Genomic DNA, 20,370 nt, shown 5'->3' on the forward strand with positions numbered 1-20,370 from the left:
GGAGCGCCACTGCGGGAGCAACACCACTGCAAACGCCATGTGCCCAAAGCTGAGTTCATGATTGGCAGATGCGACACAGCAACCTGTCAGACTTCAGATATTACATTTTGGCTGCACCACCCGATTCACGCCACGTCGCTCAAATCGAGCTGCTGCCAGACCTTTTCGTCGCTCAGACTGCACACCTGTAGGGGAGAGCACACAGAAAGTTTTAGACCATCTTTTCCGGAATTGAACAAGTTTATTTTAAATTGTCAAAAGTTTGGGAAGGACCAACTGACAGCATTTTTAAAGCCCCATTTATAGAATTCAACAGACAAAAAAAAGGTTGATTTAGGGTTTGGTTACCCTTTAAGACTTGCTGAAGATTTTAAAATTCACTGCAGTCTGAGGCGTATAACATCAACTTGAAGCCTTAAATGTGATTGATAATTTACTGTTCAAATGAATTCAAATGTTTCAGATTAAATGAGTCATTTTAGCAGAAGTTGATTACACAGGTTGTGACGTCTGGGTTTCCCTTCTCTCTCAAGCTACACGTCAGAACTGTTTTATGATGGAAAGCTGATGGCAAGTGGAAAGCAGCCGTCCCACAAGGACTTCTACCCTCTCACCTTCTTCACAGCCAGAGGAGAAGACGTCCAAGAGAAGAACAGCACTGCCTACTACAACAACGCTGAGGTCAGTTTGAAAGCACGCCGCTTTGAGACATCTTTTATTCTTTATTTAACAGAAGGATGCTTTTTTCTTTAAAGACACTTTTTAAAATGTATTTTGACCACAAAGCAAGTCAGTTTTCATGGATTTTGCTGAAGTAGTAATCTGTACAAAACCTATGTTTTTCCAAGATTTGATCAAACTTTTTTGTGGATTATTTCTTCTTTTTTAGTTGCTCTTTACTTAAATCTATGTTTAAAGAACATCCAAAGATCTTTTTCTTTCTAAAAGGGCGTATCTCAACCACAGAGCGTTGACATAATATTGGATTACTTTGAAGCCGTATATAAAAATATTTTCAATATACAAACTTCAAAAGGCATATAAAATGTTCTTTTTGGAGTTTTATTTAGATGCCAAGCCATTACCACCAAAGAAAAAAATGTTTGAGTTGAATAAAATAAAATAAATGTACAAACAATAATCCACGACAGCTCACTTTATTTCGCTGATCATGAAGTCGTTTTTTTCTCTTTATTACATTAATTTGTGTTTCAACTCACAGCCAAATCTCAATAACAAACCAACATTAGGTATTCAGAAATACAACCAACTATTGCACAACTACAAAAAAAGTCTTAGAGGTTAAGAAACTGATGAAACCTTTTCCACTTCATTTTCTACTCAGATGTAAGCATCTTCTGAACGTGTAACATAGCTGGATGAAAGTCATGCTAATAGCTGCCTGTGAATCCTCTTATAAATCCCTTCATCAATTATTTGTAGCTCTGCAACATTCAGACTGAAGGTGCTTACACACCGGCTGCACGCGGTGCGTTCCAGAACGCGCTCTTCACGGTTTAGGAATGTGCACTCAGCAGGTGGTATCCACACCGGAGCAGTGCGCTCACACAGGTAGCTGCAGGGAGGAGATTCTTCTTCTATTGTGTTTTTACCGTTCATTAACGCTCCTCCACCACCTACAATAGGGAGAACCTCGGAGCAAAAAGTCAAAGCGGTGAAAATGTCCCAAATCTTTGTTGTTTCATCAACTTTGTTCCTTTGTCTGTCAGGATGTCATATTGACATATTGCTTTGAAGAAGACCCCACCCACGCGCAATTTTCTTCATAAATCTGTTCATTACCTTCTTCGTTTTTTTTCTAGATTAACATTTTTATTCTATTATCGTTACTTAAATTATTCATTGATATGTTAAAGATTTCTTTTCACGTTTTTATATTGAATTCTCTACATAGTCAATTGTTTCTGTGTGTCCAGGTGTTTGAGATCGTGGAGCGGGTGGAGGAGTTGCGTAAGAAGTGGCCGGTTGCCTGGGGTAAACTGGATGAAGGAAGCATCGGGGTGGTGTCTCCCTATGCCGACCAAGTCTTCCGCATCCGGGCTGAGCTCCGAAAGAAGAGGATGCACGAGGTTAGCGTTGAAAGAGTACTCAACGTCCAAGGTGAGCAACTGTGTGGTAAAAAGTCAGAAGTACAATGTGTGTCCACAGAAAGCAGGGCGTCTGTCATTGACAAAGATCATGTGTTCGGAGAAATGAACCACTGTCACTCGGTTTTTGACTATTGATTAAAGCTTAGGAAATGTTGGACATTGAATATGAATTTGAACAGTATGACCAGTGAAACACAAAAAAGGTGTGTCTATCATCACAATACAATCCTGAAAAACTGTGAAGTGAAACAATCACTGTGGATGTGACACACACTGAGTTTTTCACATACTTTCCATCTGGTTTAAGACTGTTGATCTCCTTGTACCTCTGGAGTGAAACGTGACATGTTGTGTTGCAGGGAAACAGTTTCGGGTGCTGTTCCTCAGCACCGTGCGGACACGGCACACCTGCAAGCACAAGCAAACCGCCATCAAGCGCAAAGAGCAGCTGGTTGAGGACTCGACAGAAGATCTTGACTATGGTTTCTTGTCCAACTACAAGCTACTCAACACAGCCATTACAAGAGCCCAGTCCCTGGTTGCAGTTGTGGGAGACCCCATAGCGCTCTGCTCTGTAGGGCGCTGCAGGTAATTTGTACTGGACTGTCAATCACTGTGGTCTGACCATAGTAGCACAGTATTGATTTTAAGTAACTTTAACGTTTTTATAAATGTTGTTTTTAGTTATTTTTGTAAATGCAGTGTTACCTTGAATATTATGTTCTAAAAATAAGCAGCGATTGACAAACTCTCTGAAGAAGTCAGTTTTATTTTTATTTTTTACAATAATTTCAAATGTTTTAAACATGCATTTTTATATCCAAACTTTTCCCTTTTAAACTCTTAGTTCCAACTTCGCAGAAAATAAGTCCTATATTATAGAATGAAACCAAAGATCAGCTGTACTGGAGAGAGATTTATATAAAGGGTCTACAGCCAGACACTGTGCACAACGGTAGGCTTTAAAAAAAAATGTAACCAAAAAAATCATCAAAACTGCCAGTGACGTTCAGTCAAGGGGGGCAGGTTAAGCACAGCTTCACCTGTAAAATCTAAAAATGCAAAAATAATTAAATGTGCTTTTTTAAAAATGTTAAATTAAATATTTATGCATGCAGACAATTGTATTTTGTGATCATCTTTTTTGTGGATTTTCAACATTTCTTTGGTTAAAAAAAAAAAAAGAGTAAGTTTCCTGTTACGTGAGACAGTGGCAGGTGAGGCACCAGCAGCCCGTACCTCCCCTGTGCCGCACATATTTGTAATTCTGACTGATGACGTCACTTCTGCAGAAGGTGAACTGCGTTATAGTGAGGGACTACAGTACCATTGACTACCTTTTTGAGTACCAAAAACTAACAATAACGCCAAAGTTGATTTGTACATTTGTTTTGGTGTATTCTAGTCACATGTGGAGCATATCCTCTTGTGGTTCTCACAATAATCTACCATTTACTAGTTTTCTCTTTTTTTTGTTCCATTTATTTCAGCTTTATTCATGCTTTCCTTCCTTTAAATAAGTCTGCCTCCTGCCCTCCTCAGTGTCTGATGCTTGTCTCAGCAAATAAACTGTCAAGCTGCTTGATAAATGTCAGCCTGCAGACCTATGAAGCTGAAGTCTTCAGTACGTGTACAATGTGTCCGCACTGTGAATGATCAGGAGTGAAGAGCTGCTGGCATAAAGTAGACGGCCTGAATTTAGCACAGCTCAAACAGCTTTTTCAAACCAGATAGAAAATTGAGTGTTTGAATTTCTCTCCCGCCGCCTTACCATCTCACTTAAAATTCTAGCAACATAGAGTAAGCATCTGTTTCTCGCTTTAACAGGAAATTCTGGGAACACTTCATTTACATTTGCCATGAAAACTCCAGCCTCCACGGCATCACCTTTGAGCAGATCAAGGCTCAGCTGGAGGCCCTGGAGCTGAAAAAGACGTACGTCCTGAACCCCCTGGCTCCGGAGTTCATCCCTCGTGCCTTCAGACCCCTGCAAGGACACCAGTCTTCCTCGCAGGTCCTCCACCCCCTCCACCACCCACACCCCCAACATTCTCAGTCAGCCTCTAACAAGCAGGCTCCACAGCAACAGCAACAGCAGCAGTCACCCCCTAAGGTGAGGAGAAAAAAAAAGCACCGGCGCATACATTTCTGTTTCTATCTGCTGTTTCTTAAACGCATGTGTTAAACCGCAAACAGAGGAAACTGAGCGAATAAAATTCAGAGCACAGAAACTCATATTTCATATAGATTCACCTCACTAAAAGCTGTTGGATAATTGCATAAGCCTGGTGGTCGTCATGGCAACGCAGCCAGCCTCCTCGCTCAGAAGTTGTGTAGGAGCTCAGCAGTTCGAGAGGCAAAAAGTATTGGAATGAGGGGATTTGTCATGGCTGAAGCTCAGTCTGAAAGACACTATTTTTTTATGTCTTTATTCAGCATTTTTCTCATCTTAGAAATGCATCAAAAGTCACATTTTTATGTAGAGTTTCATTTAGCTGAGAATAATTATCTGAACATTTGTGAATTAGTGGATTTTTATAATAGTTATTTTAGTGTTAAAGATTAAATTCACCAAAAATAACATTGTATGTGTTGGGATGAGTTACACAAATACTATAACTATTCAATTCAAACTGCTTTATGACTGAAAATAAACAAAGAAGCATTTGAGATTTTACGTGGATGGCTTTAAAAAGCTTGTTTTGCTGGGGTGCAGTCGGCTCAGGCTGTCTTGTCACCCGCCCCGACATAAAGGTTAACAGTATCAGCACAGCAGCCAGCCTGCTGCCATCCTCCTCTCGGCTTAATGAGTCTAAACTCTGCTGTATGCTCAGCTTTAAAGGTAAACACACACCTTTTCTGATTTTTTTCTAATAGTTTTACTATCCAGTTTAAAATTATACTGCATAGATTGACACAAAGCTAAGAAAACCGTTCATTTTTTCCCCCTCGGTGTTCCAAATTAAAGGTCAGGCAAGTCGAGCTGTCTGTACTTAAAACCCCAATTTAATCAACTATGCTTTGATGAATCCAGCATTTTTTAATGGATAGAAATAAGTTTCTCTAAAAATCCTCCATTTTTACAGACATTTTTTATTGTGCTGTTAGGAAAAACTGCACTATGAAGGCTAAGAGCAAGTCTTTTCTCTGAAGTCAAATCTTAACCCTTTATTACCGGAGCTCCAGTGTTTATGTTCTTTGTTTTACTGTCATTTTTCAGCATAATTCCATAATTCCAGTAGATTCTGAAGGAGAAAAGCTGCACGAGAAGCTAAATCTGTGGCACTAAAAAGTTCAAGCATCTAACCCTCATCCAGTCGAATATTGGATTTGTTTTCAAATTTTTGTTTATACGTTTAAGTCACTTGAAGGCACACCACGTGTCAAAGTCGAGGCCCGGGAGCCGGATGCGGCCCTCAGGGTAATCCTATCCGGCCCTCCAGATCATTTATTTTTTATTTTTCGGCCCACGACTTAAGATGTGTTTTGGATTTTGGCCCCTTGTGCGATTGAGTTCGAAACCCCCATCTACTGTGCCTCAGTATCTGTTTAAGTGTTTTTTTATCAGTGTATTATTTATTGGTTTGACGTTGTGTGAGGCACGTTGGGCCTCCTTGGATAGTGGTGGAGTGAATAAACAAAATGGGAAAAGGCCAAATGAAATCAATCTTGAATCAATCTTGAAAACAATCATGATTTTTTTTAGTTTCTAATATTCAGTGGATTTCTAGTACCTAGAGTGTAGGTACTGAGCAGTAGTGCATAGGAATAGAAACCTACGTAGGGTTGATTTAAAATTAAATGTTTTTATAAAAATCAATTATTTTTTGCCTCTTACTTTCACACCTCTCTATTCTTTGCAGGGTTCTTGCAGGGCTTAAAAAGTCTATAAAAGCACCAAATTTTTGAATGCAAAAATAATATTTTAAATAGCCTTAAAAAAGTCTTGAATTTTGATATCTGAGCCTTAAAAATTGTGCTGATAAATGGGAAATGAAGTATAATTAGACTGAGAAATTGTTCTTAATTTTTGTCTTGCATGGCCTAAGAAAGCTCTTAAAGGGGCTACACCATGATTTTCTTTAGTCTTTTAGAGTAAACTACTGTATATCCATATATTGATCATGTATTACCGTTTGAACACTAAAAAAATTATTTATGAAACAGTTATTTTTATAAACTCCTTTCATACCCAGAAGTAAAACTACCCGCCTTTTGCTCCTTGTTGTTCCTGCCTATTTCACGACATAATCCTAGATCCGTTGATTTCTCTCCAGATTAGATACAACAGGATCTACTTCTTCTCAGAGTCGATGCTTTGCTGATGATCACGTTAGCTCCGCAGAGAAAGTGGGTGTTTATGTTAGCCTGGGGGCAGAGCGGTTCTCACCTTGTGACATCAGCACGTGAGAACCCGCTTGTTTTTGTGGGTATGGGAGGGGCTGCTGTTGAGATCGCAGGTTTTTAGAGGATTACTCTGAACTGATGAAAATACCTCTTTGAGGTTCTTTATAGAGAGGATTGAGTATAATGCACTTAAAAGCTCAGAAAGTAGATTTTTCATGGTGTGGCTCCTTTAAAAAAAAAGGTCTTAAAATTCTTAAACTGACTTGAAGATCCTTGCAGGAACCTTGTCTTTGTGTTACATTTATTAGAACAGCAATAAACTGTAGCAGATAAATGCATAATGTATTGAGTATGTTTCCCCTTCAAAAGAAGGTATTGAACGGTTTTCTGGAGTTTTCAAACATGTTAGCGTTTAAAAGCAGTGGATACCTGTGCAGACTTAGAAGTATATAATTCTCTCTGGTTGTAAGTAAACACCTCTCAATGAGCAAATGCTGAAGTCTATTAGTGCAGTAAAAATCGGAATCCTTAATTAATCAAATGCCTTTTTAGTTAGCAATTCAGCTTAGCAACTTTAAAATGACATGTTGTGTTCTACTGATTTTTTTACTTTTTCAGTATCCGTTGGTGTTTGTTTCAGTAGACTGGCTATCAGTTGTTGCTTAGTCTTCTTGCTGTGTCTTTTTTTGGACATTTGCAGACATAAACTGTCACTTTGTGACTCTTTTGTTTACAGGGGAAACATGCTAACCACTCAGAGCACCTCCCACCTGAAGGATATGGTGAGTGTGTGTGGAAGAGATGATCAAAGCTGGAGATCCAGCTGGATTTTTGTTGCTCAGACACAAATTTTTTTATGACTCATGAGAAAAAAACATCATAGCCTCACCTCATTATTTCTTTTGAACAACATTTGAGACTTGTTATGGTTTCTACTAGACTAAAAGAGAGGAGTGGAGGTGGTGGAAATAGAAATGAATTTAAGACTTTATTTCATTTATGAATTGTGATGGTTAATAAGGATTATTTAAGAAATTAGCTGCATTTTTGTTTTTGTTTTTAATCCTTCAAAATGGTCATCACTTGGCTTGTTCGGTCATTTAATGTAACAGCATTCCACCTTTTAAAGTTTTTACATTTTTCTCTCAGTGTTATATCATCTTAACAGTGATTTATATTTAACTTAAATGTTTTTTCCTCCATCTGTTCGTCATTGCAGTTCAGCCCAACCCTGCTGTACTGATGGGAAACCCCATCCGGGCCTTCACTCCTCCTCTGAGCGGCACCGCCACCGGCATGGGCAAGTCCCCCAGTCCGGTTCAGAGGATCGATCCTCACACGGGCGCCAGCATCCTCTACGTTCCAGCTGTGTACGGGGGGAACATGGTCATGTCCATGCCTCTGCCGGTATGTTCAGCGCTGACGGAAACATTCGGCGCCGTTCACTAGTCTGCACCATAAACCAGCAAAAGTACTGCAGATGTTAAAGCGGTGAATTTAAATCAAAGGAAACACTCAAGTATTCCTAACGTGATGCAAATGGCAAATTTTAGCATGAAAGTATTAGATTTGTGCACTTAACCAATTATTTCAAATAATAGCATTTTAGTGATAAAATACAGGATGTTCTAAATTATTGTGCAAATTGTATTTAAGTGTTAAAAAGATCAAATCTTTTTAATGAAACTCGTGGATGATATTTTGTCTCTTTGGATCACTGACATTAATTTCAGACACCTGTCATCATTAGTTTACTAGGTAGTTCAATTAAATGAAAAACTACTAATGACGGACAGACCAATGTTTTCAAGCAATATGGGAAAGAAAAACGATCTCTGCTGCTGAAAAGTCTGAAATAATTAAATGTCTTGGACAAACTTTGGATATTTCACCGTTGTTCGTGATCATCGTACGAATAAGAGATTTGTGGCTGATTCAGAAACACGGGTTGGTGCAGATAAAGAAAGAAGGAGGAAGGTTTCTGCCAGACAAATCCATCGGATTTAGAGAGCAGCTGCTAAAATAGAATGAAGAATATTTGAAGCTGCTGGTGTTTCTGGAGTCCCAACATTAAAGGGTAACTAAACAGAGAAGTTGGAGGCTGACTCCACCCACAGCTGAAATGTGGAAATCCAGTCAGAGGGGCGGGGCTGGAGAACAGGATGTAGTCATTACTGGAGCTGCAGATCATGAGGTGGGACTTAAATGGTTTGACCAATCACAAGATTCAGATGTAATACATTGATTTAACCTATAGGGGGCAGCAAACAGATGGTTTTAGACTATATTTTGAACACATTTTTTTTATTTGTCAAAAATCCATTGTTGTTGAACTCTGTTGTGTGTAATAATGAGGAATATTTAAATGTTTTTATTTTAAATAAAATACTGTTATCTTTAGGAGCTTTGTACTTTAACATTTAATATATACTCTAATGCTTAATGACTGGAAATATGCTGACTGTTCGGTTTCAAATGCTCCCCAGCTTCCCTGGCCTGGATACCAGAACCGCTTCGCTGTGGACCCCCGCATCATGAGCCACCCAGCAGCCATGGCGTACAACTTGAACCTGCTGCAGCCGCAGGGCAGAGGCTCCCCCATTCCTTATGGGGGGGTCGCACATCCTTCCCCGTTAGGAATGGGCCAGCCCAGTCCTGACAAGGAGCAACCAGCCGACCCCATCAGAAATGGCATGAACAGCTGTTTCCATAAGCTTCAGTGAGGGATTGAGGTGGAGGGTTTTTGATTCATTTTTCTTTTTACCCCTTTAGGTAAAGTGGAGGGAAGTTCAAAGTCGGAACAGAATCGTCTTCAGACTCCAGAGAGGAAAAATGTGGAAATAAAGGAAAAGCAGGCAAGCTTTGTTGAGTGGTTTGACAATCATCTAAATGAGCTTTGTGGAAATGACTGAAAATCTTATGATGGTTTTATTGTAACTGTTTGTTCAGGGAGATTTAGATACAGGGCAAAGTCGAGGTCAGGATCCACAGACCGAAGGGATCATTGGATTTCCCAACACTTTGCTGCTCCGGAAAGACCCCTCAGCCCCTCAGAGACCGCTCAACTACCACCTGGCACCTCCGAGCGCAGCGTTCCCGCCCCATCCTGCCGGTGGAAGGACTTTCCCGCAGCAGTTTCCAGTACCTAGGCTTCCGTTTCGACTCGGCCAGCCCCAGCACCCCGGCATGACGCCGCAGAGTCAGCAGCAGCTAAGCCCCGCCTTCACCGCTGGGAACCACAACGCTTCGTTTCTGAGTGGCGCCATACCCACCCACAGACCTGTGCAGTCCCCCTCTGTGGACGGACCCGAGACAGGAGGGGTGGAGGACTTGAGCAGCACTGTTAGGACTCCCATGGGTCACCCCACCGCCCAGCATCTGGGGCTGCAGCATAACCGAATCAGCAACTACGGGGAGGATGGACAGAACGGAGGCCCAGCCGACTCTCTAGGTGAGCGGAACCTTCTACTACCTACTTTATGATCAGGATGATTCTGAAAGGCAAGTTGATTAAAAACTTATGCACTAAAGCACATGGCTAAATTGGTCTCATGATGCTTATAAAATGAAGAAAAAGATTTAAAAACAGGATGATTCCAGTAGATTTTAAAGGAGAAAAGCGGCGTAAAGCCGCTTTTCTCCTTTAAAATCTACTGGAATCATCCTGTTAACAGTTGAAAAGTTACAGTACTTAAATATTTATATTTGAAATAGAAATTTGTTCTTGTTCTGTGTTTAACCCCGTGGTTCCCCTTTCAGACAACCAGGGTCCCTCGGCTCTGGAGGCCCTGAGCCAGCAGCAGGCGGCCAGGCGGGGTCAGTGGGGGGAGGCAGCAGGCCCGTTCCTCCAGGGCAACGTCGCCTTTCCTCTGCCCCAGCAGCTGGCTCACCTTGCTCAGCCCAGCATGGCTCGCTTCCCCCCCCAGCTGCTTCGACCAGCCAGCTGGGGCCTTTGTGCCAACGCTGAAGACGAAGCCTTCTCGTCCACCGCAGGGCCGACTTTCGCCAGGTGAGACTAACTCCTGCCTCACGAGCACAGATTTGTTCATTGATAAATATTTCTGGATTGCCTATTTGTCAAGGTTTTTGAAGTTCATTGCAAAACATTGCGTCCACTTTTGTGGTTCTTCACGTACTTATTTAGATCTCCTCCGTTCAACACTTAATGCATAGTATTGCTGCATATCTGTCACACTGATTTCCAGTAATACATATCAATAGATTTGTCACATTGTTTACATTAAATTCAGTAAAAATCAGCATTTTTTCTACTTTTTTTGGTCATTTGCTCTAACAAGTGATGCTTATTTTTAACTTCCAGATACCCAGCCCTCTTGAGAGAGATGCCCCCCCAGGATCACCCCGAACCAAGGGAAGCCCCCGAGATGCAGCCCCCACCCCAGTCCCGCCTCCTTCAGTATCGACAGTCCCAGCCCCGCCCCTCAGCCGACCTGTCCTCCTCCTCTCTAGCTCCCCTCTCCAATCACGCCGCTCCGTACCCATCAGGACTCTACCCCCACGAGACCGCGCACGCCCTCCCCAACGACAACATCATCAACAATCAAGCTCTGCAGCAGCACCCCGGGAACCCCCTCTACAACCCCGCCAGCTACCCCCCTCAGCCATCGGCTCACCCCGGAAGCCCTCCTCCCTCCCAGGGCAAATTCCTCCTCCCAGACGCCCAGTGGTCCCACGGTGGAGCTGCTGCCCAGCAGAATCATATAATGGGGAACCAGGGCCACAATCTCCCTTATGGATTTCCCCTCATGGCCCACCCCAGTAGGCAGGAGCAGGTGCACCTGATGCAGCTTCACCAGCAGCAGCAGCAGCAGCAGCAACATCAACAAAACCAAGGCCAAGATGTAGAGTCCTACCATCCACTCTCCCCCAGAACACCAGCAGCCACGGCCCTCCACACTGTAGACGAGGTAACACTAATGAGATGTAATTACCCAAACATCCTTGAAAAACTGTTCAGCTCCTTTAGATTTTAGTTTATTCATTCGTAGTTCCTCTGATGAAAACGTGTGCATGACATCCGATTGCTCCAGCTTCATTCCACTGATGCCTCTTTGTTCTTCTCCTCCCGTCTGCACAGTATGAACCCCGGGGTCCGGGTCGGCCTCTCTATCAGCGCCGCATCTCCTCCAGCTTCCCCGACGAATCGTCTCCCGCCAACTCTCTGCCCCAGCAGCCCCAGCCCTGCCCCTCCGACCCAGAGCACCCTCAGATACAGCATCATCAGCACCCCCACGGCTCCTACACCTACCCCCTGCATGACCACCTGTGGCCCAGTAACGGCGGAGGTCCCGGCCCGTTTCAGAACATTCCGTGTAACGGAGCCGGCTCACTCGCTCAGCATCGAGAGTCTCTGGGTAAGTCACCGGTTAGAGTCACTTGCATTTATTAAGTTCAACAGCTCCTCGTCTTGTTCCAATTTTGGCCGTTTTAGCTTCACTGTTATGTCAACGATCAAAAACTAGATGATATTGAGACAGCATCATGTACAGTACCATGTACAGCAGGGGGCGGCAACCTTTAACAGTAAAAGAGTAATTTGGGCAGGTTTTCTAGCCGTGTAGTCTTACTTTAGCCTTTAGGAAATTTATGCATTCATGAAGTCATTCTTTTTAAGTAATAAATATGAATTATGTCTATGTGTTGGCACGAACCAAAGCAAAAATATAAAAAGAACTTAGCATCTCTTAAAATGTGATTCTTTTTTTTTATTTTTATTTTTTTACGTTTGACAAAGTTCAAATAACTTATTTTCAAAATAAAAGACGCTCTGTAACAAACAGGATCATCTCAGTGCAGCTCTGGAACGTCTTCAGGTCAACAGGGATGTTGAAACTTACATAGTTTATCATCTATGTTCACCTCAGAAATCAATTTATACATTTAACTAATCTTAATTAAATAAATGCTAATTAAGTAATCCTTACTTTAGAAAATTTCTATTTCATTTTCTTTTATTTATTTTTTGCTCCTTCTCCCCTCTTTGTCTTCATTAGTCTTACACTGCTGGGTTTTGTTATTTTACTTGGGAGTTTGACCTTGGTAGTCTTAGTTTGTGGGCTTTGTTTATTTGTTCTCTGCATCTGAACATTTTATTTTCTTTTTGTTCAGATTAGGCAGAAGAACGCTCCTTTTTCTGTCTGAAAAACCTGAAAAAATGTTGTAAATATGAAGCTTTCACTTAAGTGTCCGTGAACCCTCTCCCATCACGGCAGTGTAGAACGCTGTGATTCAATCAGTTCATTAGTCAATAATGTCAGAATGGAAACAGTTTCCTCTGATCCTGGAAACAGCTCGCTTGATTCCATTTGAAAAGATTATCTGCAGAGCTGACCCACTTTCTGCTGCAGAGCTGCATGTAGAAGTAAATGCATTTTTATTTCAAGCTGGAATCCACAGATTTTCTTCACCCTGACAGGCATTAGTGCGACTAGAACTGCCCGTCATGAAATGTAAAGCACAGGTTCTATTAGAAACATATCTAGAAAGGGTTTTAAAGCAAACATTGTCCTTTAAAAGTTTGTTGGTCTGTGTAATCGCTGAGAAGTTTTACAGTTTGTGTGATTGATGTTCTCCTCTCAGCGGCCTCCTCCAAGGGGCATCGTCAGACGGACGAGCAGGTGAAGAGCGAGGCCATAGCGGCGCCGCCCATGCATCCACACGCCGCCAACTCCCTGCAGCACCAGTTCCCCCCTCTCACCTCCAGTAAGAAGCAGCAGCAGCAGCAGCAGTCGTCTCCACCCCAGGCCTCCGTCGAAGCTGCACACGGGGCTCCAAATTTAAGCAAGACGCCGACCATGTCCTACGCGAGCGCCCTGCGTGCTCCACCCAAACCGCGGGCTCTGCGGCCCGAGCAGGTGAAGAAGAACAGCGACCCCCTCTCCCTCCTGCAGGAGCTGACTATAGGAAGTTCAAACGGTAGCAATGGGTACTATTCCTACTTTAAATGAACATCAGTCACTCTCTTATGAAATTCAAGAAACAAAAATTTACAAAAAAAATTTAAAAAAAGTAAAAAGAAAAAAAATAAATTCATTTAACTGTTTCTAAATGTAGACTTTTTTTTGTTTGTTTGATTTTAGCGTTTTATTGGTAACTGTCATTTATTTTTTTCCCTCGAGTTACATATCTGTGAAAAGCGTAAGTATATAATAATTAATACATTACCAGTATATACATACTCATTATGTATATATGAAAATATATTATCTACACTTGTATATGTATCAAATGCTAAAATAATAAAAAAACAGAAATAAATAAATAAAACTCTTTAAAAAAATTGGTTGACCACTTAGCTGCGTATTTTCTCCTAGTAAAAATGTTTTTTTTTTGTTACTAAAAACCTTGTTTTCCCCCGTTTTTATGTTTTTTTTTTGGAATAACAGTTTTCTTTGCTACTGTGCTTGTGGTGGCGGATGAAAGCTAAGTGGTCAACTGACAAACTACATGGAACAGTGTATAGAATTAGTTAATTTTCCTCTAATCTGTACAGAAAAAGAAAAAGAATGAATTGTTTGCCACAGATTTCATGCTAGTATTTGCATTCTATGATTTTTTTTTTCTTCTTCTTCTTAGTCCTCCTTACATGGAAACCATTTTCTGTGATTATTTAAAAAAATATAAAAATGATGGTCACTTCTCCTGAAAATGTCATTTGGAAAAAAAAGAATGAAATCCACGTTCCTCCTCTGGTCATTGAAAAGCATAGACGTTACATGATTGCTGCTTAACCATGTGTGTTTTTAAGTATGTTGCTCCAAATTCTCACGAATCCTTCCCAACCACACAGAGGTTCTTCATGGTCACCCGTTCTTTGTGTGTTTTCTTTAACGTTTGGGCTGCTCTGAAGGTTTGTGTACGTTGAAGCGAGAAGGGCAAGTTTCAGAAGACGAGTGTTGAGGTAAACGCAGAAACTGAACAGCATGTGAAGGGAAGCTTTTTTTGGACAAACACCACCTTGTACTTTTGTTTTTTCGTCATCGGTATTTATTGATGTTTTAAACACCAGATGATGCTCCCATTCAACGAATGGTGACTGAAGTCTTCTATCTTTCATCTGATATCGAAACTTTTTTTTTTTTTTTTTTTGAGATGCTACAACACAATATTTTTAATTTTAGACCAATCGGAGGGATGACTGGTTTTAGTCTCAGTGGGTTACGATTGTTTCTTTAGTTCCGCTCTGACCCCGTCGAGCATCGTCCTGCCCGGTTGATGCTCCGGCGCTCACATCTTCATGAAATACCCCATTCAATCTGAAAGTACCCTCAATGCTCAAATGTTCCAGGCAATTCTAAAACCGTCAAAACACTCCAGCCTCTTAAAAGTTCATGAAAAGATGCATCTTTTTTTTGGTTTCAAGAAGCCACTAATGCATCCCCTTTTCAAAGAGTTCGACTCTGAACAGGAAGGCAGAGCTTCACCTAACGTATGATTTTAAAGGTTTCCATTCAGATGTTTTTACTCAGCAGAAAATACATATTTGTAAATATGCATTTTCTATGTATTTACAAATGAGAACTTTGGGAACGCCTCCATTTTATAGAAGAGGTTTTCAATTATGCAAATTCACACAAAAAAAGTCTAGAAATGGAAAAAAATCAACGAATAGTTGCAACATATTGTAACTTTTTAGATCAAAAATATTGTTTTTGTTTTTTTTTAAAGAAAGTGTCTTTGATTTAGTTTTTCTAAAGGCAGTTACATCTGCTTCTCTGTACGATGTTTGTTTCCACACCGGTTGCTGGACTTGTCCTGGTAAATGTTCTCACCGCTGTACAACAATCAATGATTTCTTCCTGTTCATGCATGTTGGGCTGATTTGACCCGTTTGCCTTGATTTCTGGTTTGGAAATGGGGGAGGGGTGGAAAAAAAGCAAAAAAACAAAAAAAAAACAAAGACAGTTTTGTTAAACCCTGGTGTCAATTTTTCCTCTTTTATTTGATGAGTACAATAACTATCAACAAGGCTGTTATGTTACTACGGTGTCAATCGAAGGTGTGATGGTCATTTGTGTTCCCTTTCTCGGGCTGGGGTTGCTCCCCGCTGGTGGCGAGGGGCGGTCCGGTTCCCTCCAGGCTCGTCTCTGAAGTTGTGCAATACTAACATTTCACCGCTTCTTTAGCTTTATTTATTTTGGAGCAGAAGAAGTTGAGCCAAAGACATTTGAAAGGGACTTTATTTCAGTTTTTGTGTTTGTTTTTCTCTCGTTAACCCGTCAGAGTCCCTTCTTCGTTGAAACAATAACCATTTCATGTTCGGATCTCCTTTTGCCTTTCAGTAAAAGCAATTTTTGGTGGGAGCAACCTTCAGCCCCGCCCCCTCCCGGCCTCTGCAGTCCAGCGCTGATCACCGTCTGCCCCCCCACCCTTTCAGTCCCAGTGTTTCCTCTCGTGGATACAAAACTACTAGATGGTTTTACTCTTATACATTTCAGTTGGTGATGGCTATACTAAAGGATTTAAGTTGTGTTTTAAAGGTTTATTTTCTTTTTTTTTATTTCTCTATTAAAGTGTTTTTATTGAAACTGTTGGAATTTTTTTTGTCTAATAAACAGCAGTACTTCCTAAGAAACGTCACTGGAATTGAAGAAAACCTTTTTTTATTCCATCATATGAACAAAATCACACACTTTCCAATGCTCAAGAGTTTACAAATGTTATGCATATATAACAAACACACACAAGTATATTCAATCAGAGAAACTTGCAAACAAGGAAAAAAAATGAAAGCATTCATAGCAAAAGTAGAAAAGAATAAACTTTATTGATCCCACAAAGGGGATGATTAACTTTATCTGCATGAATTTGTACTTGGGCACACTTTATTTATTCAGCCATAAACTGAAGTATATAAATATGTTTTATGTGATTAAAAAAGCACTTTTTTTGGTAGCAATATTTCTGTCTGAGATTCAGGTTGCCAGATTCTAAAGTGAGCTTTCACAATAGTCTGTCCTAAAAAGAAGCTAAAAGTTGAAGCAAATCAAAGTAAAGACCAACAGTTATGTACAGGCTATCATACAGCACAAAAGAAACTTATATTTGTCATTTAAATGCCTGAAAGTTGGACAAATACTGCGCAAGAAAATCTTTTTTCTAAGAATTAACCTGGATTACAGCAGAACATGGCAACCCAAGAAGGACCATGGTCACAAAAACAAGAAAATGTACTCTTTCTTTGCTGCAATTAAACATAAAGTACACAGAGGAAGAGCATTAAAAGCAGTATTTTTTTATGATTATTTAATTTGTCTACTTTTACAATTAAAAAAAGTCAGTTTTTAAACTAAAGTTTAAAGTTAAAGTAATTAATTTTCACTTTTTAGTAAAAGTAAACAAAATGAGAAAGACCCGTTCATCTCCTGATGTAAAGATAACTTTGGGTCAGCAACATTCATCCTTAATTTATTCCTAAGTGGCAACCCTTAAAGACTCACTCCAATCACCTTTTGATCTGTTGTCAAATCGTCCCCACTGGTCTTTTGTTTGTTGTATTTGCTGTTTTTATCCAAAATTATTTTCAAAAACAGTTGTTTTCTTAGACATATTTTCTGCAAGAGTTCATCATAAATTTGCCTCCAAGTTATGTACGGGATTGTTGATGAAGACGTAAGCCTCCTCTGATATCCCATCATCCCCACTATCTCACATCCCCAACCTAACATTTGTCACCAAAAATGACGAGCAGTATCAGATCTATTTAGCCCAACAGTTTTAATCAGATTCCAGCTCAGACGGGTAAAACAAAGACGTTCATGGATCTATTTATCTGCAAGTGGATGAATCAGAATGGAGCAGGGAGACTTTGCCCCGCCCATTTCACCTGCTCCTTCATCGGCTCCTAATTCACAATGATTGATTAAAGAAATGTAGCTTTAATTATACATCATGAGAAAAATCCCACAAGAACACGTTCAAAACAGGACCGTCATTGGAGTGGGTCTTCAAGGTAAAGCTGAAGATCTCTCCATCAATCATTCGGCTTGCTCTGGCTCGGCGTCCATGCACGTCTCCCATGGATTCCTGGGCATCTGAGGCATGGAGAGGACGAGGAGGGAAATGCCGCAGAGGAAGAGGAGGACAAAGCCGGCGCAGGCACAGGCGAAGGACCAGGAGTAGTAGTACTCGATCCAGATGGTGTCCTCACTCTCTATCATGCGTTTGACCGACTGGCGCATAACCTCCAGTGAGATGAAGGCGCAGAGACCTGAGGAGAGAAGCTTGTATGTCGGCAGATCTCTAGAGGGAGTGACCATGTCAGTGACCTCCAGAGCAAACGGAGGAGCTGGGCTGTGGAGGCAGAAACGGGTCAGGAGAACTCACCTGCAAAAGCAAAGAACATGCCAGCAGGTTTGAGGAGGTAGTCTCTTCCTTTGCCTTTCCCAGTCCCCCATCCCAGCAAACACAGGGATCCTAAGATCATGAAGGCCAGACTGAAGATGGAGATGGCTGCTGCAGAGATGTTGTACTCTACAGAGAAAGAAAGCATTGATGAGATTTGACCTGAGCTGGAGGTGCTAGTTGAACGTCAATTCAAACAAGGTTGAAAATAGCGCCTAGATCTCATCTTTAATATGGTAAGTTCATTATTAGAGCTGGGTGTCTCCAATAACTTGCAGAATCGATTTGATTCACTTTTTTTTTTTGGATTCCTTCTTTTTTTTGTTACAGTATTTGCCAATGACTTATTATCAGCAAACAATCACAGTATGAAATCACACAGAAAACTGTATATTTAGAACATTTATTTTAATTAAGGCTGTCAGTCGATTTAAAAAAAAAAAATCAGATTAATCACTATTTGTGTTGTGATCAGTCACTATCAATCACAATGTTTTACTAGGTACATTTTATGACAGTATATAGCTTTTGAACCAAAACACGCTGAAGAAGCTCAAATCAGTGATGCAAAGTGCAATTTCACTCCAGGTGCAATTAATTTGTGTTGATGAATATTAACGCGTTAATTCTGTTGGATTAATTGCGATTTAATCCGTTAATATATATGTATATATATATATATATATATATGTGTGTGTGTGTGTGTTTTGAAGATATTCATATTAATCTGATACAGTTCACATACTGTTAAATTTATAAGTGAAAAAATAAACCAATGAGTTTGTTTATAGACTACAGTACATGGATTCTCAAACAGAGAAGCTTCAACAATTGTTCTGTCTCTCCTGGAGGGCGTTTCAGTTTGGCCACTAGGTGGCGATCGCACTATAGCATTACATCTTTTTCCAGAAGAAGATAGTATGAGCAAAAAAACAGTTTTAGACCACAAATGGTTATTTTAAAAATATTTCCTTAAAAGAGTTTGGAAAATTCAGGCCTGTGAGTTTATAAAGATAGCATTAGCCATCCTATGGGAAATCCCATTATACGTTAGCATCAAGCTAGCTGACTTTAGCATTATGAGTTGGATTGATCTCTACTTTTATGGACTGATGATTGACCTATTAAGCTTAGATCGATTTAATTCGATGAATCCATTTTATCAACCCAGCCCTATTCATTATATATGTTCATTTCAGACAACAGAAGTCATAACAGAAGCTAAGATTCCTGTTTATAATTTTGATCAAACTTTCTGCAGTTCTCTGGGTAAGTGAAACACCAGCTGGTTTGTATTTGGAGCAGAGAGGTGGGCAGGACCCGAGGCCTCTGATCTTCTGCCTGTTGCCAGTGTAGGAACCCCCCGGGAGAGCCGTTCCTTCGGGGGAGAGCACCTTCATCTTTTGCCGGCGAGTGAGGCTGAGCCAAACCCCAGTGCCGTTCCTCGGAGAAGTTGTAGAACTCGTCAGCTGTAACACCTCCCGTTACTTCAGGAACTTAATCCAGTCCAATATGGCTGAAAGCTATCCCCCCATGAGGCTGAGCTCCCCCCCTATGGCTTCTCCCAACCCCCACGTACATTTATCCCTCCAAGTGGAGAGATATTGAAAAATAATGTCTTCAAATTCAGAAGCTCCTACTGCTCGATGACGTCGGTCCAACCTGGATCACCCTTCCAGCGATGGGATGACCAGCCCTAAGTTAGTCTCTATAGCTCCTCCTTAAAAAAATGTTTTGAACACCACTACAGCTTCAAATGCCCCTACAGTGGGGGGGGGGGATCCAGAGGGGTAGGGGAGCATACCTTCAGCCTTGGACTTGAGTCATATTTGATTTTAACCCTACAGTGATATCCCATCATGCCTTTGTTTAAACTCCCTCTCGCTAGCTTACAGCCCCTCACAATCCCAAGCTGACATTAGCATAGCAACAAAAATGGGAAGCACCATCAGAGCCAACCAGCAGTACAATTTAGAGTCAGATACCAGCTGAAGACGTCAATGGATCTATTCATCTACAAGTGGATTATTTAGAATCAGAGCGGAGCAGGGAGACACTGACCCGCCTGAGAGTATTTTCTGACAAAATGTTTTCATCTGCTTCTGATTCACCTCAATTTGAATAAAGAAATACACTACATGCAATTGTAGACTTAAAGTCGTCCGTTCGTTTTTAACATGTATGTGTGGCATTTTTCTGATGAAAGAGAACAAATATTATAAGAAATTATTTTGTTTTTGCATTTTGGAGCATTTCTCCTTTTAAATCTCTGTTAAAAACTTTGAGTCTTTTTTGAGAAATCAATAGATATATTATTATTCGATCTATAAGGACATAAAGGTGTTTTTGATTGAGAAAAAGAAAAAGATTTAATCCTAAATACTTTCACTCATGAGTTTTTGTCAGACAAAATGTGTCCTATTTAGGAAAAAGGGAGTCCTCTAAAAGTAAAGCTCCACGATAAGAACTGTGTTGGTACTGAGGTGCAGAGTTTATGCATTTTAAAAGAAGCTTCCCATCTCGACCTCCAACAGCTGAGGAGCTGGAG

The 20,370-nt window shown here is 40.7% G+C and overlaps 2 protein-coding genes across 3 annotated transcripts in view; one reads left to right on the top strand and one right to left on the bottom strand.

Moving 5' to 3' along the window:
• Window positions 1–15,374, top strand: part of helz (helicase with zinc finger) — a 49,230-nt gene extending 33,856 nt beyond the window's left edge. For both annotated transcript variants that reach the window (XM_024259877.2, XM_036209539.1), the window contains exons 21-33: window positions 534–681; window positions 1,938–2,121; window positions 2,471–2,699; window positions 3,939–4,224; window positions 7,195–7,240; window positions 7,678–7,865; window positions 8,945–9,149; window positions 9,231–9,313; window positions 9,408–9,909; window positions 10,218–10,467; window positions 10,780–11,386; window positions 11,557–11,833; window positions 13,059–15,374. In XM_024259877.2, coding sequence (XP_024115645.1) covers window positions 534–681; window positions 1,938–2,121; window positions 2,471–2,699; window positions 3,939–4,224; window positions 7,195–7,240; window positions 7,678–7,865; window positions 8,945–9,149; window positions 9,231–9,313; window positions 9,408–9,909; window positions 10,218–10,467; window positions 10,780–11,386; window positions 11,557–11,833; window positions 13,059–13,426 — 3,373 coding nt within the window. In that variant the 3' untranslated portion in view covers window positions 13,427–15,374. The remainder of the gene's footprint in view (window positions 1–533; window positions 682–1,937; window positions 2,122–2,470; window positions 2,700–3,938; window positions 4,225–7,194; window positions 7,241–7,677; window positions 7,866–8,944; window positions 9,150–9,230; window positions 9,314–9,407; window positions 9,910–10,217; window positions 10,468–10,779; window positions 11,387–11,556; window positions 11,834–13,058) is intronic.
• A 589-nt stretch (window positions 15,375–15,963) lies between these two features.
• Window positions 15,964–19,222, bottom strand: LOC112137658 (voltage-dependent calcium channel gamma-1 subunit). The gene is made up of 3 exons (XM_036217181.1): window positions 19,105–19,222; window positions 17,805–17,951; window positions 15,964–17,688 (listed from the first exon to the last, which is right to left on the bottom strand). The coding sequence occupies exons 1-3, from the start codon at window positions 19,220–19,222 to the stop codon at window positions 17,456–17,458; spliced, it is 498 nt and encodes a 165-aa protein (XP_036073074.1). The 3' UTR covers window positions 15,964–17,455.
• Window positions 19,223–20,370: the final 1,148 nt, after the last annotated feature.

This window comes from Oryzias melastigma, linkage group LG1 (genome assembly GCF_002922805.2).
Source record: "Oryzias melastigma strain HK-1 linkage group LG1, ASM292280v2, whole genome shotgun sequence".
Lineage (NCBI taxonomy): Eukaryota > Metazoa > Chordata > Actinopteri > Beloniformes > Adrianichthyidae > Oryzias > Oryzias melastigma.